The 27,589-nt window shown below is 41.7% G+C and overlaps 1 protein-coding gene and 1 long non-coding RNA gene across 2 annotated transcripts in view; one reads left to right on the top strand and one right to left on the bottom strand.

The window, feature by feature from the left end:
- On the bottom strand, positions 1 to 26,452 carry LOC105086637 (aromatase). The gene is made up of 9 exons (XM_031453063.2): positions 26,158 to 26,452; positions 21,206 to 21,356; positions 11,653 to 11,807; positions 8,551 to 8,727; positions 6,013 to 6,127; positions 3,758 to 3,872; positions 3,158 to 3,320; positions 1,438 to 1,679; positions 1 to 258 (listed from the first exon to the last, which is right to left on the bottom strand). Exons 1-9 carry the CDS (start codon positions 26,303 to 26,305, stop codon positions 1 to 3), a joined length of 1,524 nt encoding a protein of 507 aa, XP_031308923.2. The 5' UTR covers positions 26,306 to 26,452.
- Positions 10,405 to 27,589, top strand: part of LOC135321386 (uncharacterized) — a 57,799-nt gene continuing 40,614 nt past the window's right edge. The window contains exon 1 of the long non-coding RNA XR_010381116.1: positions 10,405 to 10,477. This is a non-coding gene — a long non-coding RNA (uncharacterized LOC135321386). The remainder of the gene's footprint in view (positions 10,478 to 27,589) is intronic.

The raw sequence follows: 27,589 nt of genomic DNA, 5'->3' as shown, positions 1-27,589 counted from the left end.
TTAGTGCTCGAGGGACTTGTCTGAATTTCTTGGGATGAAAATCATTTCCAGTAGGTCCCTGGTCTTGCAGGTCTCATCTGGATGCAAGGATAAGTCATTATTCTTTTGTATCTTTTCAACACACTGGCCTTGCAATGTCTCCACACGGAAGCGTTTCAGAAGCGTGACCAGGGTGACCTTCATCATCACCATGGCGATGTACTTTCCCGCACAGGCCCGGGGCCCAAAGCCAAATGGCTGAAAGTACCTGTAAGGAACCTAGGAAAACAGTCAGACAGTTAGCCAGAGTAGTAAGGCTAGAGCCATGCCTCCCTGTCTGACTCACCCTGAAAACACAGTCAGAACGCTTGGTTTTGGCCTCTTGGCCATACGGCTCCTTCACGGAGAGGAGTGACTAACTCAGAGAAGCCCCTTTCTCCATCCAGTTTGATTCACTCCTTGATAGAGACACAGCCTCGGACAGGAAAATACTCAGCTAGCTCTGTGGGACGTCCACAGCGTCACTACTCTTCTGCCCGTCACGGAGACAAAGATCGTTTTTGTGCCAGGCCATAGAGCCTGGTGACAGGGACAAACGTAGGCAGAGGTGTAGATTCCCTGCCTATTAGTTCCAAGCATCTGCATATTTTTAGTTATACAAATATTTAATGGGACTCCTCTGTCTTTCTCATCCCCATTTGGATTTACACAGTGCCTGGCACTTAATAGATCCTCAGTAAGTTTTTTTTTGACCAACTGCCAACGTGCTGCAGGTTGCTCATTTAGAAACAGGATGAATTAGAGAACTGGTTTAATTGAGATCATGTCTCTTCCCCATTGAAAACGGAAAAAGAGGCACAGGGGAACTATCTGGATAATTCAGGTTAAAAAACCTCATTGCCTAAACTTGACATAATGAAGGCAGAATCTCTAGCACACTTCAATTATAGAAAAAGTCCAAGCTGAGGCTCTCCCAGTTCCCAAGCTGGTTTAGAATGGGGCCTACTGCTTGTGGGGCCATTTGGGGAACCAAAGGCAGACTGCAAACACCGAATCTGTTCATCTCATCTGATTTGCAGCTGAAGCACATACGGATTTCGAAGGCTTGGGTGATGCTGCAGCTGAATCTACATGATTCTAAAGTGATCAGTTTAAATGGAAAAGCGGGTTGGTTAGATTAAACAAAATTTGCTGAATTTTAGGCAGATTTAAGGGCCTGAATTTTTCACATTTTGACCTATTGTGTGGCCTCCATGAAGACATTTCCCAGAACTGGAGACCCAGCCTCCTTGGCTTGAGGACAGACATGGTGGCCGTGTTCCAAACTAGGGGAAACATGCTGTCCTGGTGAGGTGGGAAGGGAATGAGTAAATGGAATGAAAAGCACATGGTACAAACACAGAACCAGAGCGGATTTAACAGCTGACATTTTCAAGTGTTTTAAGGAAGGGCTCTTACATTCTTGGCAAAGTTTTCCAGAGTAAATTCATTGGGCTTGGGGAAAAACTCGAGTCTATGCATTCTTCCAATATTCAGGATAATGTTGGTCCCCTTTTTCACCGGGTAGCCATCGATGACATCATCCTCTAAGGCTTTGCGCATGACCAGGTCCACAACAGGCTGGTACCTCATGCTCTCATAAATAAAGTTTTCAACCACTTTCAGTTTTTGCATATCATCAATCCTCATGTCTCTTTCACCTGTGGGAGCAGATAAAAAGGATAAAGGACGTCATGTTAGTTTCAACATGTGATGAGTATTAAAATTCCTGTACTTTCCGCAGAACAGTTTGCTCTTGGTTGAAAAAATTTATATCGTTGATTCTAATGTAAACCAGCAACCTGGGCCAAGTATGTTATGTTTGATCTACAGAATGTCTTACGAAAATTCAGATTTGAAGTCAATTATTTTAACACATGAGTTTTTCAGAGAAAAGTCTGAATTTGTAGAAAAATTTTAAAAACCAGGTAACGTTGGATCCACATTCCCGCCTGGCAACAATGGGCTGAAGTTGAGTGTCTGATGAACCTTTTAGAGGGGCGTCCTCTCTGCAGCATCACGTAGAGCTACCCAGTCTGCTTCAAACATTTATCTGCCTGGCCTCTGTGGTTTGTGAGTTTTGTCTCCTACTCTAAATTCTAGAAGACATTCATGCCTTCTCTAGTCAGAGTGAGACGGTGAGTTTAATCAGGTTCAAAGTAATTTTCTCTTCTGGTGTCCTATGCAGTCATCTGTCAGAACATATCACTGAGAGTCCCTCCTCCCCATCTCATCAAGGACGTGATTTGGTACAGTGGCAAATCCTCTTCTCCCCACTACAGTGAAAGGCATGCCTCTGGAGAATTAACGGACACCCCGGCTGTCTCAGATTGGCCTGACACTGGTCACAGATGCTCAGATGACTCCCAAAGTTGAAAAAGCTTCCAAGCATCCTCAAATGGGGTACCACTTTTGCAGAATCAAAATCAACCCAGGGTCCTGAGGCATCCCTGTCTCCTGTACAACTGTGATATTCAGGAAAGTCTCACTTGGTCAGAGAACTCTTACAGCCCAGCTCCTCACATACTGCTCTCTGTACACTTAAGAGTCTAATGGGCATGTTTATCTGGGATGGGGAGGTAGAGGGAAGATGATGGAGAAGATAACCAAAGGCATTCCTTAGGTTCAGGCTGCTTGAAAGCCAGAAACACTGCCATAAGGGGTAGCCATTTCCCTGGGTGGACCCTCAAAAGCCTTTTGCCTCTGATAGGTAGCAGATCCTTGTGGATGATCCCATTTTTTTTTAAATACAGATAAATTAAACCATATATACATGTTCATGTGGCCATTAAAAAAAGACCTTGAAGAATACACAGCAGAATATTAACAGTGGTTCCCCATGGTTATGGGATGAGACGGGGGAGCAGGGTGGAAGGAATCAGCTGATACTGTTTTCTACTTTGCACATCTCTCTATTATTTGAAATTTTTCAACAAGCATTTTTTGATAATTAGGAAAACACAGAAAGACCTATCATTTTCACATATCTGGCATAGTGAAAATGCGACACAATGACTTGCTTTTTTGCTCTCTGGGTGGATTCTAATAAAGATTTTGACCTAAGATTCTTAGGACATGGAAACTGATATTCCGAAAGAATAGTTTTCTAAGCTGTATGATTTATTTGATAAATTTTTACCAACAACAGTCTGGATTTCCTTCATTACTGCCTCTTCAACCTGGGGATGCTTTGCAATGAGAAACAGCATGAAGAATACAGAGACAGACATGGTGTCCGGTGCTGCGATCAGCATTTCCAATATGCACTGGTTCACATTCTCTTTTGTCAGGTCACCACGTCTCTGAACAATTGCAAAGGGGGAGAAACATTGGTAAAGTGAATAAATGTTTCAGAACAGGAGGGGAGGTGGCACTCAAGGATCAACAACCTCAACAAAATGAAATCATAGAAATTACATCTCTAGGATTGAAATGAACATTTTTTGTAACAATCTTCAGCTGAAAGCTGAATAATTCAACCATTTTCTGTATGTTTAGTGTTTTTGGACTTCCTGGTTTTTTTATATTTTGTATTGTGCAGACACAGAATAGTTTAAATCTTAAAGGTCAGAGCTACCAGGATGTCTAATAGTGGGCTATTTGGGTTGGGCATTATAAAAATAGTAGACCAAGTATTTAAATGCAGAAATATGGAACAATAAACAGGATTGGATTTTTAGACACCTGTACATAGTCATACACATGTTGTTTGGGAATTATGGTTAGTCCAGGTGTGTACCTCGGCAAAAATCAATTCAGTGGCGAAATCCATGCAGTCTTCCAGTTTCTCTGTTGTGGAAATCCTGTGTCTTTTTTCTTCTATCAGAATTTCCATAGCATCTTTCAAATCCTTGCTGGAAATAAAAAGTGAAAATGTAATCTATCGGTAGTCAGTTAGGACATCTAGAAAAATGGATTCATTTGCATTTGTTTAAATAAAATGATCTAATTTAATCGAAGCAATTAGTGCCCATGAATAACTGAATTTATACTTAATTCTTTGCAAATATTCTTAAATTACATATATATTACACTTCAAGTTAAGAAACTAGAGTTAGCCAGGATATGTGAATATTGGTAGCAAAATCATGGCTATAACATCTAGTTAAGAGTTAAAAACTGGTACCAAAAGGCTAAATCCAATATATTTTTTAAAGTATTGGTATGATAGAGAAAGAAAAATATTATATGATCTCACTTACTGGTAGTATCGTAAAAAAAAACAAAAAAGCAAGCTCATAGATACATGGAACAGATTGTTGTTTACCAAGGCACGAAGTAGGGGTTGGGAGCAAAATGAGTGATGGAGAGCACCAAAAGGTACAAACCTGAGTTACAATGAGAAGTCGTGTGGATTTAATGTGCAGTGTGGTGACTACAGTTAATATACTATATTGCATATTTGAAGGTTGCTAAGAAAATAGATCTTAAAAGTTCTCATCAGAAGAAGAATGTTATAACTATACATAGTGACAGATGTTAACTAGACTTATAATAATCATTTTGCAATATATACCAATATCAAATCATTATGTTGTACAATGGAAACTAATGTAATGTTATATGTCTTTTATATCTTAATGAAAAACAAACATTGGCATTATTGCAAGGGTAAGGGGAGAAGAAGACTAAAAAAATCCTCTAGCTCTTTACTGCTCTAGAACATAGGAGATATAAACTAGTTTAGTAATCATTGGCAAATGTTGTATACATAGGGAGTGTTGATGAGCTAATTTTAATGAAATGGAACAGAACCATTATACAGTCTCATGCAAGAAGTTTCTATGGGCCTGCTGACCATACCAAAGTTAAACTAATGACCAAGTTTAGCTGCTGACCAATAAGACTCTTCAAAACACCAAAAAATCAGACCATAGTGAACACAGGAACCCTTTACCATCTTGGTTCAAGTCACAATAAGCTCTGGTGGAAACTAAGTGAAATGTATAAAGAGCCAAGTGTCCGAATCATCCACCTGATATACATCAACTACTTGAGAAGATATAAATAACATCAAGTTGACATCCGCCCTGGAGGCTAATATTACTAATTTCAAAACATACAGGCAGGATGAAGTTGGGCCTTCAAACAAGTCTGGGAACTTTTAGAGATGGAGAGTTTAAGATGGTCACAAAGACCCGGGGAAGATACGAACAGAGGGATGGAGAAAGCTAACATATTTAGTGCCTACTATGTGTTATGCTCAGTGCTAATGGCCCTACATACATGGATCTCATTCACCTATATCCCACCCTGGAAGGTAGGATATATTTTACTTTAAATCATTTCCCAAGGTCATTTGGTTACTAAGTAGAGATAGGATGCAAACCAGGTCTGTCTTCCTCTAGATCCCCTGGGCTTTCCACTGGTGGTTAGAGGTGGCAGTGTTTATTGGCTGGCCGCTACACTCTGAAAACACATAGATTATCCTGTAGACTATTGGGCATTTGTCCAGTCTTCTGCTAGACTAGTCTGAGACCACAGTATTTAAGCCATTTAATTACAATCACAGGATCCCTAAGATAAAATACACATAACTAAATATCTCCCACTTTTTATTGAAGTGCATTATGAAAACATTATTTTGTGACTACTGTCAATTCAGGTTGAATTAAGTGAAATTCATTTAGAGGCAACAAAACAATAAAATGATACCATGTTTCCATTTTTCCAGACATGCAAAGAGAATTTTGACAAATAATAATGACAGGTTCAGGTAACCCTTCTCTTCAACACAAACACTGCAGTGTCCCAGTCCCAGAGATGGAGCTCTCAGCCTCCTACGTGAAAAGCTGCCCCAGGACAAAGGCTTCCCTTACTCCGTGGTCTGGCCACATGCTGCCAAATTGCTGTAAGTGTTTCATCAGCAACTTAATCAACAGCTCCCTTGAGGTTCTGGAGAGGAGAAAGCTTGCCGAAGAGCCCAGCAATATCTAAGACACAGCACACACCAGTCCAGTCCCACCGAAAAGTTTTCCAAAGTGTGTTACTTACACAGACTTTTCATACTTCCTGTGTAACCAAGAAAACTTAAAGAAGATGTCTGGTTTGAGAAGGAGAGCTTGCCACGCATCAAAATAACCCTGGATTTTAGGCACGATGGCACTTTCTGGAAAAGACAGAAAAAGAGAAGAGCAGTTGAGCAAAAATGTGAGCCCAAGAAGGTTATGCTGGTCGGAGAAGATGCCGTAGACTCTCCTACCATCTGGGATTCTAAGCAGGGCACGGTTCCACTTTCAGTGGGCGTTTCAGCCACGTGAATGTCACTACACAAATCAACAGTGATTTATTCTGCTTGGCATCTAGATTGGCGAAGTTAACCAAGATTTGCCATTTTCAACTTTGTATTAAGAGATATGCTGGATTCTCACATGCTTCTCCTTGCCTGAGATTCCACCTCCCTCCTGTTTCCCTGACCATGGGAAATAAGAAGGGTCCTAGTAATTATGGCTGTTGTGGCCTTGATTCTGGCACATGAAAAGGAAAAAATCACACCACTGTGCTGTTTATATTTTGGTCCAGTGGGTAGAATTCATCTTGGACTCTTCAAGGCCTTGTTCTGAGTCTCGTGCACAGTCAGCTCTTAAAGGATGTTTTGAAATAAATTGAATACTAGAGAAAAGAAAACCTCTACTGTATTCAAATTATACAAAAGGAAAGGGTATAGACATTTATTTTCAACTGCTAAAGATCATATATAAGGCAAGGTAATGTATAAATGAGACTTCTGTTAGTCCTGACAGTCTTGCTAGGGGAGTGATATGTCATCATTTTGCAGAGACAAAAACTGCAATTCATAGAAATGAAGAAGCTTACCCAACACTGCACAGCCAGTGTGGCAGGTAAGCCCTGGGCTGGAGCCTGGTTCTATCTGACCTCAGAGCAATGTCCTTTCCTCTTTGTTGAACTGGGTCTCTCAGGCAAATTGAGAGTTTGACAAGGACCGGAGAGCAGCAGGAATATACACATACACAATTTGTATGAGCTAAGCAGGTTCTTAGCACCAGTGTCTGTGTCCATAAGTTAACAGAGCTGTACAATTCCCTTCATTTGATCCCTCCTAAGAATCAAGGCTAACAGGGAACCGAGGAGCAGGAACTTATATGTAGCTGTCAAGCCTTGGGAGAGATGTGTGTGGAACAGGCAAGCAGGACTTTCAGAGTCTCTGTCTTAAAGCAGATCAGGCAAGAGGCTGTGACTCAAGTCCTCAGAGTGGACAGGGCTCCCAACTTAATGTCAGTCAGATAAGAATTTTAAGACTCTTGTAAGGAATAATTAAACAGCGGGGAGATGAGGCAAGGAGAGTGGAGAAAGAGGGAGGTCGTATCGCTTGTCTGCTTGTCCCAGTGTGGTCAGTCAGGGAACAGGTGTTAAAGCTCAGCTGGTTTGGACAAGTGAGAACACTGTGCCTGTTCTTAACGCCTATGATGTGCTTCCTCAGATCTGCACGTGGTGCGTGGTCATACTTCCTTTGGGGTAATGTTCAGATGTCCTCTCCACAGAGGTCTTCCTACCACCCTCTCCACAATAGCCTCAGCCTCCCCCAGACCTCCCCTTCACTTTCTAGCACTTTGCCCTGCTTTGTTTTCCCTTCAAGGCACCTATTATTGCCTCATGTATTACTAGATGGTTACCTGTTTACTGTCCATAACCCCACTGGGATGTAAACTCTTTGAAGGCAAGAACTTTTTGTAGTTCACTGCTCTGTCCCCAGAACCTATGACTGACATAAAATAGACAATCAATAAATATTAGTTGAATGAATGTATGACTGAATGAACCCTGCTAGAAATCAAGTCAGGAGAAATTCCATTCAGCTGACAACAGCAGAATGGAATGAAGGCACACGAGTAATGTTTGTTCTTCTGTTAGCGGTAGAGTTGCATGTATGTATTATAGTATTTGTTTCTGTAATGTAGTGTGGAAAGCAGCTTTTTGATTGAGACATCCTGCCAGAGTTGTTCTAAACGCTAAATGACAAACTTTGTGTGAAGCAACTTTTTGTACTACTTGGCACATAGTAGATACTAAATTAATGGTTCTTATAATTATCATTTCCAGCAGCAGCTGACCTTTATTTTCAGTTAGATAAAGTCAAAGTTCTCACACTTGGTGGCTTCAAAAGAGAGGTGTCTATGTATATTTATGTCCACATGTGTTGCATGTGTTTGTGTGTATATATATGTATGTAGATATCACGCCCAAAAGGGTGGTTGGAAATGGTTAAATACATAGGTTTGGTGATAGGATATATTCATGACCAAAGAAATGATCATGTCTGTTAACTGTGGGTAGAATCGTATTTCCTAGAGCAATGAGGAGTGATAGAAAAGAATTAAGCCCCTAGTATGGATTTTATAATCTTATAACTGAGCAAGGCAGACACACCAGGAAGAAATTTTGGAAATAATAGAAGCATTTAAAGAAGAACAGTGTACAAAACAGCCTATCTTTACTTGGATCCATTACCCTTCTCACGCCCTGTTGAATAAAGGGCAGAATGTCAAGTCCCAGGAATGAAAATTTCAGTACCGTCCAGGGGGATCCCCAGGAAGAGCATGTTAGAGGTGTCCAGCATGATGCGCCGCATCAGGGTCAACACGTCCACGTAGCCCATCTCATCGCGGACCTCCTCCAACCTGTCGAGGTGCTTTGTGATGGAATCAGCACAGACTGTCACCATGCGCACCAGGCCAGGGCCGGACAAAGCTGAAGGGTACACATCAGAGACAGCGTGAGCTATCTCTCAACTCCAGGACACACAAAATCAGGCGATGTGGGCTTTTTCTGGTTGAAGATTAATTGCTCAGAAACTTTTATTCAATAATTGGGTGTAAATTGTTATCTTATTTTTTATTCTTTTTGTATATTCTGCTAATTTTCTACTAGCATGTATCACCTTTATGATAAAAAATAAACGAATAAATGAGTAAATAAGTAAATATTTTAAAAACACACTTCAAAGTTACACTTTAGTTCTAACTATGACAAATCATTTGTGAGATTGCAAATAAAGCATTTAGTAATTGTGGTTATAAATCACAAAGCACGGATTTTCCATATTTATTGTATACATTTCCCTCTAAAGAAGGTTTGGATTTGGCCAGGGTGATATTGTACGTTTCAGTGGGTATCAGAATATTGCTACAGAACTATTTAAAGTGTATCTTATCTTTTTTATCTAAAGTACTTCCTGTTTAATTGTAGGTCATATGTGTAAAATGCTAGTCTTAAAAATTTACCAGTCATAACCTTCTCTTAATTTTGGTTTCTTCCCAAGCTATTCCCAGATTTATTGTACACAGTCAATGCTGTAACAGTGAAGCAATTTTTTGTTGGCTTAGCAGTCTTCCTCATAGGACTGGGAACACTTTCAGGGCAGTGACAACCTATTATATTAGCATTGTACTTTAAGTCCACAGTATGTGGTGTCCCTCTCTTTGGTGTCAAAGAGAGGAATGAATGAATGAGTGAATGAATAGATGAATGAATGAATGAAACCAGGTAGAGGGAACTGGCTGTGATATATCCAGTTGCTCTGCTCATGACCATCTGAGCAACTAAGGGGTCGAGATGGTATGTGGTCTAACATGAGAGTTTAACTCTTGTTTTTAAATAGTTTGTTTATTTGAATTGATAGTGTAAAAAATATGTAAGTCCAGTAGTTTCATAAATGTAGTATTTTGAAATGAATTTAGAAGTGATCCTAATGCTTATGTTTTTACTTCTATATTTTAGAATGTACAATAATTTAAGTTAGGAACTAATTCTTTATCCTTAAGAGAATAAAGTTTTATCGAAAATGGCAAAAGTTAAGAAAATGTAAATATTTATACAGAAGGAGGATTAAGTTATATTATGTATGTTAAATAGATTCCATTATTTGTACAATCATGAAGTTTCAAGAGAAAAGTATATGGTATATTTGCAGTACACACACAGACACAGACACAGACACACAAACACAACTTCTTCCTTCACATTATCCCCTTTATCTCCTAGGAGGTTATATACTGTTTATGTATCTTCCTTTGTTTCACTAAAACTTGGACTCTAGTAATTCTCTGACTTTTTTCATCATAGAATTTTTTTTAATTTACCACACTTTTTATCTAGCTCCCTCATAATGATGATGTGCATTGATTTAAGTCCCTGGAATTACCCAGGCTCTTCTTTGTTGCTTCATGGCAGTGAAACTGATAAAAACTGGTCTCAGGCAGGAAATCAAACAAACTTGATGGCTATTTATGAGCTTCTAGGAAGATCTCAAGAGAGTTTAACTCTTAAAATTCTCCTTTCTCTCTTTGTTCAAAGTTTCTTTAAGCTGTTTTTAGGAGTAACCTCTCTTTTTTATATCTTTTTTATTCAGACTTGCTGTTAAAGTCAGAGTCTTTAAACAAAACAAATCAGCTGTGCTACAGAGGCCCCTGAAGGCAGACTTTGCAAAACAGGAAACCTGGTGAGTGGTCCTAGACTGTAACCATTTCCGTGCCTGTATAAAAAGGAAAGTTTTGTTGGCAGCATACTTCCTGATTTTAGGAGGGACTTGGCACATATGAAAGACCAGGATACTACTTCCAGGTGACTGTCACATCCACAAGTGGGACAAACGGTTTCTTAATTGACTTTGTTAATTTGTTAAGCAGCAATAGGAAACCAAGACAATGGAGTCTATGACAGAATTTGCTGAGTGTTGGTGATGGGCAGCTCTGCAGTGGGAAGATCACCTCTCTGCTGGGACAGGCATAGCTTTTCACTGTCTCAGCAGCCACATAGGAGGCATCTAGGTTCACTGCCGAGGCTGGCTGGAGAGAAGAGTATCCATGGTGCATGGTCAGACCTACAACCCATCTCGCAACCCAGACCTACAATTCCATCACTGAGACGGTTTCCAGACACTTGTTTGATCTTAATGTCAAAGATTCGTCATGCTTATTCACAAAGGCTTCAATTCCAGCAGCATGTAGTAAAGGAGGAAATCACTAGATAAAGAGGCTTGTGGTCTGGTCCCTGCTCATACATTCCTCGCTATGTTGCCTGGGGTTTAACCAGAAGTTCTCTACAAATATATTTCCTTAAATATAAAACTCAGAGGCTGAATAAGATGATATATACAGGCCTCCCTATTGTCTGTTAAAATATCTGGAATGCCAGCCACAGATACAGCAAACATTGGCTATGTTAAATCAAATAATATGGATGACACATTGAAGCGACCTTAAGTGTATAGTATATAGACTTTAAATATTAAGTATATAGTATGCCAATTCTCCTTCACATTCATCAAATTGTGCATCAAGAAGAACAGAATTTGTGGAGGTTAAATATTTAGGCTCTGGGGTTGTCTCTTAATGTGACCATCTGTGATTGGTGGAAAGTGTGCGAGATACTTAACCTCTGTTTGCCTCAGTTTTCTCATTTGTTAAACACAAGTGATAAGAGTATATACCACTTGGGGTTGTGGTGGGATTAAAGTGTGATCAAGTGCTTAAAACAGTGCCTACTATACAGATAGTACATGTATGATGAATATTAGCTCTTACTATTTCAAACTGAGGCAGCAGAAGTTAAAAATGATTTCAAAAAAGGATTATTCTAAGAGAAAGAGCAGGATGTAGCGAGATAGCTGAGTACCTTTCATAAAGTAGGTCCTAACAGCTTTCCACATGACTGGATTGTTGTTAAATATGATGCCTTTCTCATGCATGCCGATAAACTGCAATCCAAGTTTGCTGCCGAATCGGGAGACGTAGTGATTGTGCTTCATTACGTGGAACACACCTGAGGACCTGCAGAGAAGGCAAACCTCGAGTTTAATTGTTAAATGTCAGTTGAACTCACTGTGAAGTGTTTGTCTACCATGGGGCCTCTGTTAGCAAAAGCATGTTGATCTAAATGAAATGCATAATTTCTAGTATTCAGATTAAATAAGCACTTGTGTTAGCACAAGAACCTCTTTCTCCAGTTCACACATTTTTATCTACCTGCTTTCTTAGTATCACTTAAGATAAAACACACACACACACACACACACACACACACACACACACACACAGTATTTGCTACTTCTTTTTCTTCTCTAACTCCAAGTCACTAAAATACTACCCTGCACTGTGGTCAGAGCTGCAAGGCTTTAAGAAATGAACCCTCCACGCCACCATATACCTGAGAGCATCCATCCCCCACGCAGCCCTTCTCCAGACAGTGTGGCCCCTGCAGAAGTGAGCCTCAGAACTGGGAGTTGCTGGTTAACTGAAGCCTTACCTCTTTAGTGTGGAAACAGCCCTTCTTCCTTGTGCCACCCCCCCCCCAGTGTCCCCCAATCAGGCCTGGCCCTCCAATGGGGTATCATTCTGGGATGGAAGGATATCTCCTGGGCTCCTCTGATTTGGGCTTGACTGGGGTGGGCCTAGAAGACTCTCTGTGATGGTGACAGCAGCTCTCTTAGGGCTCTGCATCCATCACGACTCATGAAGGTCTCCAGGGTCACAGAGTTCTCCCAGGACACAGGGCGTGCTGAGCCACTAGATAGCCCTCGATGTGGCAACCCTGCAACCTGGCCTATAGCCCAGGCTTCCTTGAACTTCCTGGGTCCTCTTCCAGTGCCTCCTATCCCCACCCCAGGCCCAGCTTTTAAAGTCTGTGATGGATCTTCGAGGAACTAGGAAAGAGGAGGCAGCCCCTCCCCCCATCTCCTCTGCCAGGACTCTCTTCCTGCCCCCAATCTCCGTCCAATTTGGGCACGATAAGGCAATGAGAGTTACAAAATGTTGTAAAATCCTAGCTGAAGAAGTCATGGGGCCTGCACATGTGAGGAGAATATTATCTTCTTAGGATAGTGGTCCAGAAGTCTTCTGCAGAAGAGTCACTTTGTTCAGAAGATGGTTTATTAAGACTGCTTAGAAGTTAGGCTGTGACATTGGATGGGTAAATGGATCATTGAAATAATTTAATAATTGGGAGGATAAAGGATAAGTGGATAGTTACTGTCTTCAGGATAGAGGTGGGGTGGGTTTATTGGATGGTGGATACAAGCAGCACAGGAGAGGGTAGAGGAGAAAGAGCTGGGATGAACCTATGTGTGTGAGGGTTTAGGGAGGAGAGGACTCCTGGTTCTCTGCTCAGCAAAAGAGGGACTTCGGGAAAAAGAATGTCTGTTGGGAACTCACGAGGTTGAGAATTGGGAGTGGGTGGTATAAACCTTTTCTCATCTACCAAGTGAAAAATGAAGAAATGCTGCAGGTGACTGTATTTCCTGTGGAAAGGGGCTGAGGCTGGAAAAGTTTAGTGCGGGGCCCAGAGAGAAGCAGGCTACGTGGGTGAAGCCTAAGTGGTGTCTGTGACCATATGAGCTTCCTTCAGGAAACTGGAAGTCCAAGTGTCCTGAGTTAATAAGCTACACGGTTAGCCCTCTATGGTGTGTCACATGAAGGGGCCATGAATACTGATGGGATGGGGTTTATCTGAACATAGAGGAGGTAATAAGCAGGACATGTGGTGTTTGTATGTCCATTGTTTCCATAAGTGCCAATCCAGTATCTATATTGTCGGCAAAGAATGGACACAAACTCCACTTGGAGAAGTCAAACCAGATTATCTGAAGGTACAGAGGAAAGTCAGTGCAGTGAGGATACAAGTCAGACAGACCAGGGCAGAAGGAAGTGCAGGCTGCCGCCCCAAAACCCTTAGCCACAGGGTTGTCTGGTTATGATGAGTGAGGGAGGAAAGAAATGTCACCTCTCAGTACCTCCCTCCAAGGTCCAGCCTTTTTATCCATAACCCTCGTAACGTCACCTCTGAGGCATGGGGCCCTCGACCGACCCTGTGCTGTTGAGGAGAAAGGACCAGAGTTTGTGCTCAGGCACAGGCAAGTTCTCATATATCACCCTCTGCCTCTCTGTCCTAACAAAGGTCTAACAAACACATCTTCCAGACTCTTCTACAGGGGAAGATAACCAGCTTTTCAGATTACAGGGTTTAAGCCACAGTATTTTTACGTGGGGACATGGCCAATTGCAAATTCCCCTTAGTAACAGGTAAGCATGGGAGAGTGACTTCTCTCCATACGTGATTCTGCAGCTTCAAAAAATTAAAATAGTTAAAATAGATCCCCCAGAGCTTTCCCACATGGGGATTATCAATTATCCCATGTCTCCAAGGCCAGGGTGGGGTTCAGAGACACAGATCACAACAGTAGAAAGCGGCAAAACATTTGAGCAGAGGAATAAAAAGAAAATATGCACTTTATTGCAGGACAGTAAAATAAATTTATAAACACTTTTTGATACTGCAAAGGAGGGAGAATCTGGCTATCTTCTGGCACGTAGGGGCTAGGAGATAGAAGGAATTGCACTGTGCTCGATTGTGCAAATTCCAGATGCATAATGTATTTCTGGGGTTAGCCTTATTTTAGATGCTATTTTTTCTTACTTTGGTGAACTTAATACTGTTGAACTTTTCATGTGTTGATTTTAATTTTGCTTCTTCTCCACTTCACTGAAAGTTTGTTTCTCAACTGCAAATTCTCCTACTGCTGGTGTTTCCAGAACATACAACCCTCTGAGATGGGGACTGGCTACCATAGGCTATGTAACTGGTGCTTACATGGCACGGAATGGACGTCTCCTTACTTGTTTGTCTCTGCAAGTTAACAGTTGGCTCCCAAAAGGAGGACTCTGCCTTCATGAGGTTGTTCAGTGACTGCCTGTGAAAATGCTTTCCCCTGGGAGACACTGGGCCAAAAGAGCTCACCTCTGGCTGAGTAGACTAGCCTGTGGGCTAAGTATTAGCCAAACCCTGACATTTGTGATGGATTCCAAAGTCCTATTTGAACATTAAAAGAGAGCCCCTAAAATGATGGCAGTGCTGAGTAAGGAAAACAGAATTACTATATTAATGAATCATTTATTTTATCTCTTTCAGGAAAAAAAAACAACCTTATTTTCAAATAAAATGCTCTCTACTAAGTCAAATATACTCTTGATTTAATTCCAGATAATATTCATCAGATTATCTGAATTTTGCACAAATTTTTCCCTTCCTAGTAACTGTAAGAAAAAAAAAAAAAAAGTCCGTATTTTTCTATCTGTATTCCACGGTGTTAGTTTGACCAAAAGATAGCCCAAATTTTGTCCTGTATGGAAAAAGATCCTGCTATAGAAAGGACTGAAGTTCTTCATTAAGTTTTCAGGACTCTCACTTTCTTTCCTCCCCCTACCTCATTCTATAATTAACGCAGAAAGTAATTTGTATACTCTTTTATTCACAAAGTTGTATCTACACATTTTAAGCACTTAGGAAACTAGCAGAGTAGTATTTTTCTGTTCTGACCCTAGAGCTCTTGCATATTTCATAAAAGACATTGGCCTGCCCGTTTCTTTGGAGGAATTCCTCAATAATTTAAAAAAGGGAATAAGACACCCCAACTTCACCCAATTAAATGTTAGTTAATAAAGAGCTAATGATTAAAATCAGTGTGTCCTCTAGGGGGCACCACCCTCTCAGTTATTCTGAGGCAGAGGCTCTGGCTTGGCAGAGAACACAGCAGGAAAGCCACAAGGGATACACATGCAGAGGGAAGTGTGACTGGCTGAGGACAAGCAATTTAAAACCTCAAAAATAGGCTGGCCCTGTCTAACCGGAGTAAATCAGGAAAGTGGAGACGAGAAGGTTGGTGAAGAACTAGGGATGCCAGCCCAGAGTACTCTGGGGGCGGACAGCAGAGACCTCCTTCCCACAGTGTGGGCCGGCCTGTACCACCAGGTGAGGGGGATGTTGTATTGATTGACTGACTGGGACAGTGAGGATTTCTCACTGCTGAGCAGAGACCGAGTCCCCAAGCTCAAAGGGACAGTGGGTAGGTTAGATGTCTTGTCCCTGGGGTCATTATTCTTCTTTAAAGGTGACTAAAGTCAAAAGACAGCTCCCAAGATGGCATACTTACTGTCTCTTCAAAACGAAAAGTTGCCAGAAAGTAAGTTCTTGGGTGGTAAGGAGGAAGCCACCCTCCTGTTCTGAGTTTAAAGAACTCACACACTTGTGGCCAGATTCAAGTGTGATGAGTACTAGAAATATGGGGGAGACAATCAATGGAATAATTGGTAGCAAACATTTAAATACACTTGCCTTGCGTAGACCTGTCCTGTGCTCCATCAATCCTACGAACTATTCCCTGTCCTTTGCCCTCTAATATCCTCACTTACCCAGCTTCAATACTGGGGTCATTGCAAGAGAAAAAGAATCCTTATAACAGAGATCTGACGGTGACCACCCTAACCTGATCAAATTTCCTACCAGTTATATGGGACTGCCTTTCCTGGTCTCCTGTTGTGATGCAATAGGAAGTGCCCAGGACTAACAAGAAAGCTTTGTGACAAAACGTTTAACCTGAATCACACTGAGCCTTTTGAACTAGTGTTCAGCTTGTAAGCAATGCAGGGAATCAAGAGTATGTTAAATAACACAATAATGAGACAATGAGCAAAATTTGGAAAGTGGGACATCCTGTAAGACAACAGAGCTCATCTCTTCGGAAGGTCAAGGTCGTGGGGGCAAAACGTAGGAGGACTGCTCTTTCAATTTTCGTGTTCATTTCAACTGTTCTACAAGGGAGGTGGAAAAATATTTAACTGTGAATCATTAGAGTCTCTCCCTTCCACGCATCCTCAATTTCCTTGACCTTCCCCATGCTGTGTTCTAGTTGCCTGGTAAAACCTCAACTCTGGCTAAATCCAACTCTTAGCTCACTGTGTGCTGGCACCTGGCAGCTGAATGGGGCTGGGGAAAAATCCATACGTGCAAAGGTGCGCGCACATACACACAGGCAGGACTCAGTTAAGTTCAAGTGGGCCCTTGGTGCACAAGGCAGTTCTACTACATTTCCTAGTCCATCCAATCTCACCTTTTTGGATAACTATTTTATTCTTCGCCCTCTCTCCACTAAGCTCCATTCCCTCCCCACTCAGCCTCAGCTAAAGACTTTATTTCCTGTGTTACTAAAAAGCATAAGCAACTAGAATCTCTGCACCCTTCAACCACCAGGATCTGTGCCCATGTGTTCAACCTTCCCTCCTGTTACTGTGGATGAACTTCTGTGTCCCTTGTCAAGGCCAGCCCCACTTGTCACGTGGAGCCCCTTCACATCTTCCCTAACACACTCCTTTCTCCTGTATCATCAGTTTTCCTCTGTAATTCATCATTCCCATCAAAACACACGTTATAATATCCTGTATCTTAACAAACAAAAGCTCCTTGGACAGAACGTCCCTTTCAGCTCTGTTCCATTTCTCTGCCTTCCTTACGACAAACTCCTTGGAAGGGTTGTCTGTACCTGCTGCCTCTGATTCTTCTCCCTGGATTCTCTACTAGGGTCAGACTTTTGCCGCTGCCACTTTATTGAAACTGCTCTTGCCAAAGAGACTCATGACCTCCCTGGTGCTAAATACAATGCTCCTGTCTCTCTCCAGTCATGTGACACCATCCGGAAGGTTGACAGTTCCATCCTCCCTGACCGCATTCTACACCTGGCTTTCAGACCATCACACTCTCCTAGTTTTTCTGTTCTCTGTGTGGCTGCCCTTCTCAGCCTCCTTTGCTAGTTTCTGACTACAGTGGAGGGTCTGAAGGCTCAGACCTTCTTTCTTAACCTCCCATTCAACTGTGTCCTCTAGGTGAGTCAAGTCAAAATATCCGAAATAGGATCCTGTTACCTCACCCTCCCAGACTCGCTCCAGACATCTCATCTTCTATATAGCACTTCTCTACCTGCTTATAGTGTGACAACCACCCTGGTTTGTCCAGGAATGTCTCAGCTTTGGCGTTAAAAGTCCCACATCGTGGGACATCCACTAGTCCCAGGCAAAGCAAGACACTTGGTCACCTTACTGATAACATATGTTTTACCTTTTCACGGTTGGTGTGTTAGCAATGTAACAGTATATTTGTCCAGAAGGGTAGGGATTTGGGGCTGGTTTGTTCATGATTACTGATGTACACAAGAAGTTCTCAATAAATATTTGTTTAGTGAATGAATGGAGAGTGAATAATGACTATGATAGGTTAGCATCATCCAGTACTTGGCATATAGTCAGTTCTCAATAAATGCATATTTGCAGAATAACTAATGAATTCACTGTAAATTTATATATAATTAAAACAGACATATAAATAGTATAACCATAATGGTATATAAATTGCTAACAGACTCACAGATATGACCCTAGTTAGCATGTTAAATGCCAAGTCCCCTTGGAATGCATGCTACTTACATTCTTGTTTGACATTCATGACAAACACTAATATATACACACGACCTATAGTGTCTTGCATGACGTCTGTAGACCCTCATTCGTTTAGAGCATCCCTGCCCAGGGAATCGAGCATATTTTATCCACAGATGACCAGGTGGATCTTCCCCCAAAGCTCCCAGTTGCTTCAGCAGAATCCTTCCTGACGTCCCCCCACCTGAAGTTCTGCAGCCCCCACCACTTCAGGACTTAGCTAGTTTGAGAAGTTGGGCCATAATCTCAGCACAGTTGTAATGACTACAGATGTCATATTTTTCAGAAGAGGAAAAATCTGCCAAACTATCCAAAGAAAAAGAAAAAGCTTTGTGAGGTCCAGTGGGGTCTTTTCAAGAAGTACGGGTAGTTCTGGAAGGACCAGAAGAGCAGGCAGGGAAGGAGATGGGGACAAACATGTCCTATTCCTGAGGGGAGCTCAGCCCTTAACAACAAAATTGAGCGGCTCAGAGGCAATTAAGGAGAACACGGAGGCTCCGACCAGAGAAAAGCCTGTGAGGACAGGACAAGGAAGGAGCTGGGGGAGCGGGGAGAGGGGCGGAGTGGGTTGTTGTCCAGGTCCTCAGCGTGAATCAGCACCTGACTCTGTCAGGGTCGCTAAGGTCACGTTCCCGATGAGGACAACAGAGTGGTCAGAAGCCACGGGCACCGTAACGAGATTCCTATTTCAGGAATTGGCTTTGGGGTTCCTGGGAATTTATTTGGTGATCTAAGTATCTAGTGTGTACAAGCAGTTTCTGTTCTGGTCCTCCAGTCCTTCCTCACGTGCTTCCTTCTTCCCTCCAGGTCTGGACTTGCACTCCCACCCCCTGAGCTAGACTTAAGGGTAAGACAGTGAGACAAAACCATTCCAACCTGCTTAGCTATTTTCCCTAACCCCAGGGAAGGGCCCCACTGCCCTGGAAGCATCTTACTTTCTCTTCTCCCTCAAGCTTCGCACGCAGCACACTGGAATCACCTGGGGAGCTGTAGACACTACTGATGCCTGGGTCCCCCCACCCAGAGACTGTAAAAGTTGGGGTGAGGCCCGGGCAGTGGGTGACTTTAATGTGCAGCCAGGGTGAGAAGCACTGCTCTAGGTCCTGAGCTGCAGGCAGTAGCCTTTCGGAGAAATAGCCTGTGGGTCCCTTCACCTGTGTCTGAGGGCAGGGGGTGACAGGGAAGGCAGATACTGACTTGAGGAGGGCTAGAAGGCAGTTTGCTGTGCTGGGGAATGAAAGAGCAGGACCTGTGTCCCAGTCCCCCAAGCCCAGTTATCATCGGTTCTAGGACATTTTGAGACTAGTCAGTTGTAAAAGTGAGTCAAGTATTGATTTTGAAAATGAGAACATACCAAATGCACTCCAGTTTATCTGAGCAGCGCTCAGTAGACCAAGGGAAGTAAAATGAAGGACTAACTCTGCTCTTGTAATTAGAGCAGTGGATCTCCAACTGGAGTGTGCCTCAGAGTCACCTGGGGTGCTTGTGAAAAGAGATCTCTGGGCCTCACCCCCAGACCCTTATTTAGTGAGCCAGGGTGGGACCCAAGTATGGGCGTTTTTCACAAGTTCTCAGGTATGTGGATATTGCTGATGGAGGGACCCCGCTCTTAGAACCACAGCCTTGGACTGTTTCACTATGAACCCAATGAAACAACATTTCCACCTGAGGCTATTTATGTTTAATTGTATAAACGTGGTCTGCCTTAGCTATTCTTTGAAGTTTTACAACACCACACCGAGCGAAACAGAGAAAACCCAGGTGGCTATCTAGGCACCGGTTTGGTCGAAAATAGCATTCTGGTAGAGTAAGAAATATTTGGAAGGGTAGCAGATTTTTCTTCCCTGCTCCCCTTTTTCATGTATTTGGTTCAAAGAATTGGGCTTTGAGTTCATCATGGTGTTTTACAAAATGATGTTTGTCATCTTGGCCTGAAAAAAAACCCAATGTAGTTTCCAGAAATGCTTCACTTACTTTTGGGCGATAGTGGGTATCTGATCAAATAATTCTAATATCAGTAAAAACCTCTTGCTCAGTTTTAGTTTGTGGGTAAATCTTGTCAAGGATTATAAATATAAAAACTCATTAATGTGACAACTTAGAGGTAGCTTTGCTGACAATCTAGGAAATAGAGCTGAATGTCTAGAACATCTACTGATGTTTGCTTTCTTTTAAACTGTGCGTTTTCTATGATCATTCAATAAGAAAATGAGTATTTCACAAAAGTAATTCTTCACAGTCAGTGCATATTTGGTTAATCCTCGAGTGAATTCAATCTGCTAAAGTTATCCAGAAAATATAACAGAGCAGGGAGAGTGAGGGGAACATTTTTTCATAGGTAATGTTGTTCCTGGTTTGCATAATGTCACTCACAAGGACACTGGCACCCAGTCACCAATAGGGTAGCAGCATATGAATGGTGCCTTCTTCCACTGACTACCCTTCTAGAGTTTCTCAGTGCCCTGGCATTAGAAACACATTTGGAAATAGATACAGTCAGATTTCTTTGTCTCAGGTTTTTGTTTCTGTTATTGTTCTTTGTTTTAATGGTTATTTTAGGGATAAAACTCAACATCTTAGGAAAGCAAATGAGATGATACCTCTCCCTAAAGTATGTTTTGTCAAAGCCGAATCACGTGCATCTGAGTTTCTATATTCACTGTTCAGGGAGAGTTTGAATAATTTTGCAGCTCTCCAGAATTCTTTATCTGTGTACCTGGGGCTTCAAGCAAAGCCTAATCATTGCACTTGTCTACAATTTCAGATTTTTATCTAGAAATTACTCACCTTCATATAAGTAGTAAAAATATAGAAACAAAGATGGCCAGATATCACAATAAGTTTCTTCTTTAAAAGAGAAAACCCCAGCCTTGATTATAAAATATGTGCCTGATTAGTAACAGACTTACTTGCTGATAATGAGTGTTTCCTCTCCACATATCCAGACTCTCATGAATTCTCCGTACATCTTGTTGTAGTAGTTGGAGGCACTGCCGATCCCCATCCACAGGAACCTGCAGTGGGAAATGAGGGGCCCAATTCCCAGACAATAGCCAGGACCTAGGGAAGTCATCAGATCACAGTCAGTATTTCAGCAACACCAAAAAGACAAACTGCTTGAAGTTACTGCTGTTTCCTGTTGTTTTTATCTAAACGTTCTTTTACATCTTCTGATGTATATAGGTGAATCACACATTTGAAAAACGATTAAAACAACAGCATAAGCTTAACATGAGGATCTGCGGCTCCATGAGTAAAAAACAGTCCAAGGTACGCACCACTCCAGTTACATTTGGTCTCTATCATTTCATTCCGAATCAACTGGAGCAGGTGTCTACTCTTTTCTTGCTGTGTTAAGTGGTGTCCGTGAGTTTCAAATGCAGCTCAGTCAGTCCCTCTAGTAACAAGCATGAAAGCCAGAACAAGTGATGTGTTGACGGATCGATCTGGCTGCCTAGTTTTATCTGAAAACTTTGCGTTTGAAAGTACAAGTCTGTGAAATGGGTGGGTTTGAATTAGGTTGTGTTTTGGTGTCATCCTTTGAACTGTGAGGAACATGGTCTGCAAAGATAATGTGCAAACAAAAAGCATTCATTTCTTTTTTTTTTTTTTTCCTCTTTCGAAAAGGATTCCGTTTAAGAAAAGAATCTCAGCTAAATCTCATTAGACCAAATAAAGTTAAGCACTGAGGAATGAGGCAGTGGGTCTGATCAGTGTCCAGACCAGAGTCTGAGTTCAGTGATGTGGTTTTACTGAAGAGCAGTGGCCCTCACACCCTTGCTTATGTAGACGGTGACAGAATTGTGAAGAGCACGAATCCAGTGAACAGCCAGCGAACTTGCTGTTGTTTATATCAGAGAACAAACAGGGTGGCTGATTTTAGTGGTGGTGGTGAAAAGTGAGTCAGAAACTTTTTGGAATGGTTTTAGGAGCTTTATTGTAAAGTTACAACATTTCTATCTCTTACTCCTTTAATTCCATTCTTTCAGTGAAATGGTCATGAAGCCAAACTCACACAACTGACCAGGATAGTACTGTGATGTCACATTATGGACAAGAGTTATATAATTATCTATGAAATCTGATTTTTTGTGTAAATCATCTAAATTGAAGTTTAGCCCCAAATTTGGCAAAAAGGTTTACTCATAACCTTGCAGTAGCTGGGTAAATGTGGACAAGACTGTCAGAATTTTTTTTTTTTTTGTCTTTAAATTTCTTCGTTAATGTCTATAGGACAAAAACAAGGATTTGGGTTCTTTGGGTCAAAAGTTCTTAATCTTAGAATTGTTCTGATAACACTGTATTGTTAGTAAATAACTGACAATTTTAAAATAATGTCATTAAGTTCTCAAAAAGAATTAAGCAAGCAGTTTTGATTTTATACATATTTCCTTAAAATGTCATCAGATATACTGACCTCTTATTAACTGAAATATGCAAAATAACAATATACTTTACTAAATATTTATAGCTTAAAACATTGTAGATACTCAATAAATTTTTCCTGAATGAATTTTTGAAGTTAATTAGACATGTGTAAAGGATAAAGTTTTCAATGTTATCCTTATTTAGAGTATTTTAGATGTTATTACATTTTCATAAAAATGGAAAAATATCATTTTATCTCATACATTCAGTCCATGTGAAGTCAAACATCTTTCTATTTGGGAATAGACTTAGTCAACAAACACTTACTTAGCATAAACATATGCTAAGCCCATAAGCAACAAAAACATATAAATGAAAGGCAGTGCTTTTTATGTTTTATTTAAAAGTTTGGTGCTATATAGGAAGTCTTAGTATTTAGGAACCACAATTCAAATTTCAAATATGACAGTGGAGACCTGTATCTGCTGCAAAGGAGAGATTATACTGAACTCTGCTTAGGTTGGGAACCTGAGTGCTCTAAGCAGAAGAGACGCAGAGTTTGGAGTCCTCAGCGACCAGCCATAGGCAGCCTTACTCATCCAGGAGACACTGAGCCGCTGCTAGGTAAAAACACTAGCTCTAAGTTAGAGACTGGAGATGGTATGATAAGTATAACTAGTGTGATTCTTTCATTTACTTGTATATTTTACACCCTCCAGCTAGAGAGAAGGATGCTCTAGGAGGGGAGAGATTTTGGTAGGCTATTAGGTAAATACTGGTTGCATCCACATTAAGCTGCCTTCTGCTTCTCAGATTCAGGAGTGCTTATCTAGGCATGCGGTGACTGCGGGAGCCTCTTGCACACCCTGAGAGGAGCAGGAAATACTTCACTGCATTTTTCTGCAGGAACAGCCTCCATGAAGCCAACAGCTGGGACTTCCCACCCACTGTGGCATTCCATGCTAGGTATACACCCTAAAGAAACCTGTGCACACAAACGTTCATAGCAGCACTGTTCACAGTAGCCCCTAACTGGAGACACCCCAAATGTTCATCAACAGTAGAATGGACGATTAAACCATGAGATGTTCATGCATACCATATGAACTGCAGCTGCATGCCACAACCTGGATGAATCTTATAGGCATAAAAGTGATCAAAAAAGCAAGATAGAAGAATAGTAATGTAAGATTCTATTGCTAAAACATGTGAAACCAGGCAAAATCAAGGTATATTGTTTGGAATGTGAAATTAGGTGAAAAAAACTATAAAGTAGCAAGAGAGTGATCGTCACAAAATAGATGATTGTTTACTTCTAGAGGTGAGAGAGGGTATGATTGAAAAGGCACCTGAGGAGCTTCTGGGATGCTGCTAACATTTCTTGTGCTGGACTGTGAGGACCCATTTATTTGTGCACTTTTCTGTAAAACAGATTTTTTAATGGGGAAAGGGGGACTTTGTTGCCATGTCCTTTACCCAGTGCCTCCTAGGGATGTGGTGCTCAGGGCAGAGAGAGGTTCTTGGGGAGAGGATGCACGTGTACGTTTGGGCATGGCCCTGTGTCCTTGGGGAAGGGACAGCTGCCAGGTGCCAGGTAACCTGGAATCTTGGGCAGAGATCTTTGAACTGGGGCAGTTTCCCCAAATTGAAGCTTACAAAACCCTCAAGTAGGAGTGACTCTTTTCTCCCCCAGCCATCATAGCCCTCCCTGGCACTAAGTCCTTTGCCTATGTGTGTCATCTTTGCACACTCCTTGGCCCCTTGCCCCCAGCATCAGATATCCTAGGGCCTCTCGGTAAATGGAGGTTGAAGAAGCTTATATCTGAGTCCCAGTTTCATCACTTACTAGCTGTGGACATCTACCCTCTGTAAGTATTAAGTTTCTTCATCTGCAAAATAGGCCTCAGCACACCCACCTCACCAGAATACCAGGAGGTTCACAAGAGAACATGGCTGAAACTGCATGAAACTGCTTTGAAAACTGTAACTTACTTAAGGGCTTTGGCTTATTATACCACCTGTTAATTCTTTGGTTTTCACTGACCTTGAGAATCTCCAGCCTATAAAACCAAGAACCCAGAGAGAGACAGTGGTTGGAGGAATCTAGCAAAAGAAATCCGGAAGTATTGGTCAGTAAGAACCATCCAACAAGAACAGTGTCCTGACCTTCCTTTCCCCAGCCAGGAGTCACAGGATCTCAGTCTGGGCCACTAGAGGGCTCTGACCAGACTTCACATTTTCCCAGGGAAAGCATAGAACTAGAAGCTCCCTGGTAGCAAAATGATCATCCACCTGGGGTTTAGGACTTCCTGGTGCCCCCCCCCCCCTTCCCAGTTTCCTTCCTGCTGAGGTGCTGGCAAGTGATTTCCCTTCTCTGGTCTTTAGCCCCTCACCTTTGGAAAGAGGAGTTTGAACACAGTTTCTCATACTTATCATAGGGAGTTGCCTGGACAAGGCAGATGCCCTTTCTGGTCTCAGTTTTCCCTTCCCCAGATGAAGGGTTTGGGCTCCTCACTTTGCTCTCAACTCTGACTGCTCAGGAAGATCACTTTGGGAGATTTTTTAAAAATCCACATGAGGACTCACCTCAGGCAGGGTTGAGAACCACAGGACTATGTGCTCTAGAATCCAGACCCAGGACACTTTGCACCAACCCCACACTCCCACTCAGCATCACCCTGTGAAGAGGCCCACCACACGTGAAAGTGTTTAATGACCATGCCTTATCATATGTCCTATTGGATTGTGGTCACATGTCTGCCATGAGGAATTTTCCCAGATAACTAAAATACAGTCTGGTTATTTGTAAGTTAATCTGATAGTGTGGAGTGGTGGGGTTTCTACTGTAATTATCTGGGTAATTATATGATGTTCTACTTTTGATTGATCCACAGAGCTTGTTGAAGTTTCTTTCAGGGTGTGATGGTTCCAAGGGAACTCTAGTGGTCCCATTTTTCTTCCACTGTCCACGTCCCACCCAGCCCTTGTAGTGGCACCAATATTACAACCCAAGAATAAAAGAAAATGAAGAGCGGGATAGAGAAGGACTAAGTTCAAGAAAGGGAGAGGCAGAAGACAGGGATGAGGGAAAGTGGGAGGGAGAAGGAAGGGAGTACAGAAGGCATTCCAGAAATATTTTCACCTTCAGAGCAAAACCGGAGTATATTTGAGTAAAGAGGAAAAAACGCCCTAGAATTTTACCTTGCTCCATCCCTTCTTAAACTTACTTTAAAGGGTACTTGTGTAAATTCTATTTTACTAAAGCAAAGTGCAGACTGAAAGGGAGTATCTAAGATGTTTTTTAATAGTTTATTTAACATGTGCAGATAACTGGCTTAAAAATATTCTCCTGAGTCCTCACTCGCTAACATTGTCATTGTGTTTAGCCATCTCCTCAGCTTTGTTCTTTGTCCTTTTGTAAAATTTTCTTTACCCTCATGGACCAAAAGCCCAAGCAAAAAATCTTAGGTACAGAACTAAATGACTGACTTACCTGGTATTGAGGATGTGTCCTCATAATTCCAAACCAAGAGGAGAAAGCCAGTGAGCAGCAGGATTGCCATAGCGGCAACAGGCACACCTCCAGACACCATGCTGGTGATGTTATAATAATGTATTGGGTTCAGCATTTCCAAAACCATCTCGTGTTGCTTGATCTCAGGGGAAGCAATTTAAAGTCCTGTGGAAATCAGAGGGCCAGAAAAATTAGAGAACTCCTCAAAACGTACATTTAGGACTCCTATTGCTTCAGAGGATGCTGTACTGTAGAGATGGGTGCTTTGTTTTATAATGTGATTGGAGACTTAGACAAGACAAATTTGTGATTAGAAGTCAAAACAAGCAAGCCCAAGAAAGATCTTTTGGCTTGAAGTGCAGCATTTCTGACCTTGGTAGAGTCTCAGGTTCGTTTAGACGCTTAGTTTGATAGAAGCTTATCATCTTGCCCTTGAGTGGGTAGAGTGACTGAAATCCCAATTAACAGCCAAATTTCTTACCAAAATACATGAAAATGAAGCTCCTTCCAGAGGTGGAGTCATCCCGTGTTTTCATCAGCAGATTTTTTTAGGCAATATTTTTCTCTTGAAGCCAAATTAATGAAAAAAAAAAATTCCCCAACACCCTTCCTTGCTCAAAATTACTTCCCCAGAGAGTGAGCTTCTCCAGCAAGAAGGTGTTTCTTGTGCCTCATTGAGGCATTCTCAGAGCCTCTCCTAAAGTTGTATATTGAAATGAGTGTGACTCACTCAGGAAAGTCTTTCTATTGCCTTGATCAGTTAAAATCTCTTGCACCTTGGGCTGGAGGAAGCAGTACACATGGGGCCAGCTTCAGAGTTAGTACGAATGGGGAAGCAGGAAGAGAGGAGAAGACAGACATAGTAGATGCCAGAAATAGGCTCAGGTGTCACTCAGTAACCAAACTCCCCATAGCAGCTAATCTCTTGTGCCAGACAGTTTTCAGTTTGATTTACTGGTTCTGTTGTATTTTTCTTCCTGTTTTAAAAATTTTTTTGTTGAGTTATAGTCAGTTTACAATGTTGTGTCAATTTCCAGTGTAGAGCACAGTTTTTCAGTTATACATGAACATGCATATATTCGCTGTCACATTCTTTTCACCACAAGATGTTGTATACATTTCCCTGTGCTATACAGTATAATCTTGTTCATCTATTCTATATATACCTGTCAGAATCTACAAATTTCGAACTCCTAGTCTGTCCCTTCCCACCTGCCTCACCCCTGGCAACCACAAGTTTGTATTCTATGTCTATGAATCTGTTTCTGTTTTGTATTTATGTTCATTTGTCTTTTTCTTTTCTTTTCTTTTTTTAGATTCCACATATGAGCAATCTCCTATGGTATTTTTCTTTCTCTTTCTGGCTTACTTCACTTAGAATGACATTCTCCAGGGACATCCATGTTGCTGC

The sequence above is a fragment of the Camelus dromedarius genome, chromosome 5 (assembly GCF_036321535.1).
Source record: "Camelus dromedarius isolate mCamDro1 chromosome 5, mCamDro1.pat, whole genome shotgun sequence".
NCBI classification, from domain to species: Eukaryota; Metazoa; Chordata; class Mammalia; order Artiodactyla; family Camelidae; genus Camelus; species Camelus dromedarius.
The sequence above is the reverse complement of the archived record's forward strand: the minus strand, read 5'-3'. Positions and strand labels throughout refer to the sequence as shown.

Excerpts from the sequence above, each read along its gene's own strand:
- LOC105086637 (XM_031453063.2), bottom strand. The coding sequence starts at position 26,305 with ATGGTTTTGGAAATGCTGAACCCAATACATTATTATAACATCACCAGC. Across the intron at positions 11,808-21,205 it reads GAAACACTCATTATCAGCAA|GTCCTCAGGTGTGTTCCACG; the intron begins GTAAGTCTGTTA and ends CCTTCTCTGCAG. Across the intron at positions 6,128-8,550 it reads CCTGGGGATCCCCCTGGACG|AAAGTGCCATCGTGCCTAAA; the intron begins GTACTGAAATTT and ends TGTCTTTTCCAG.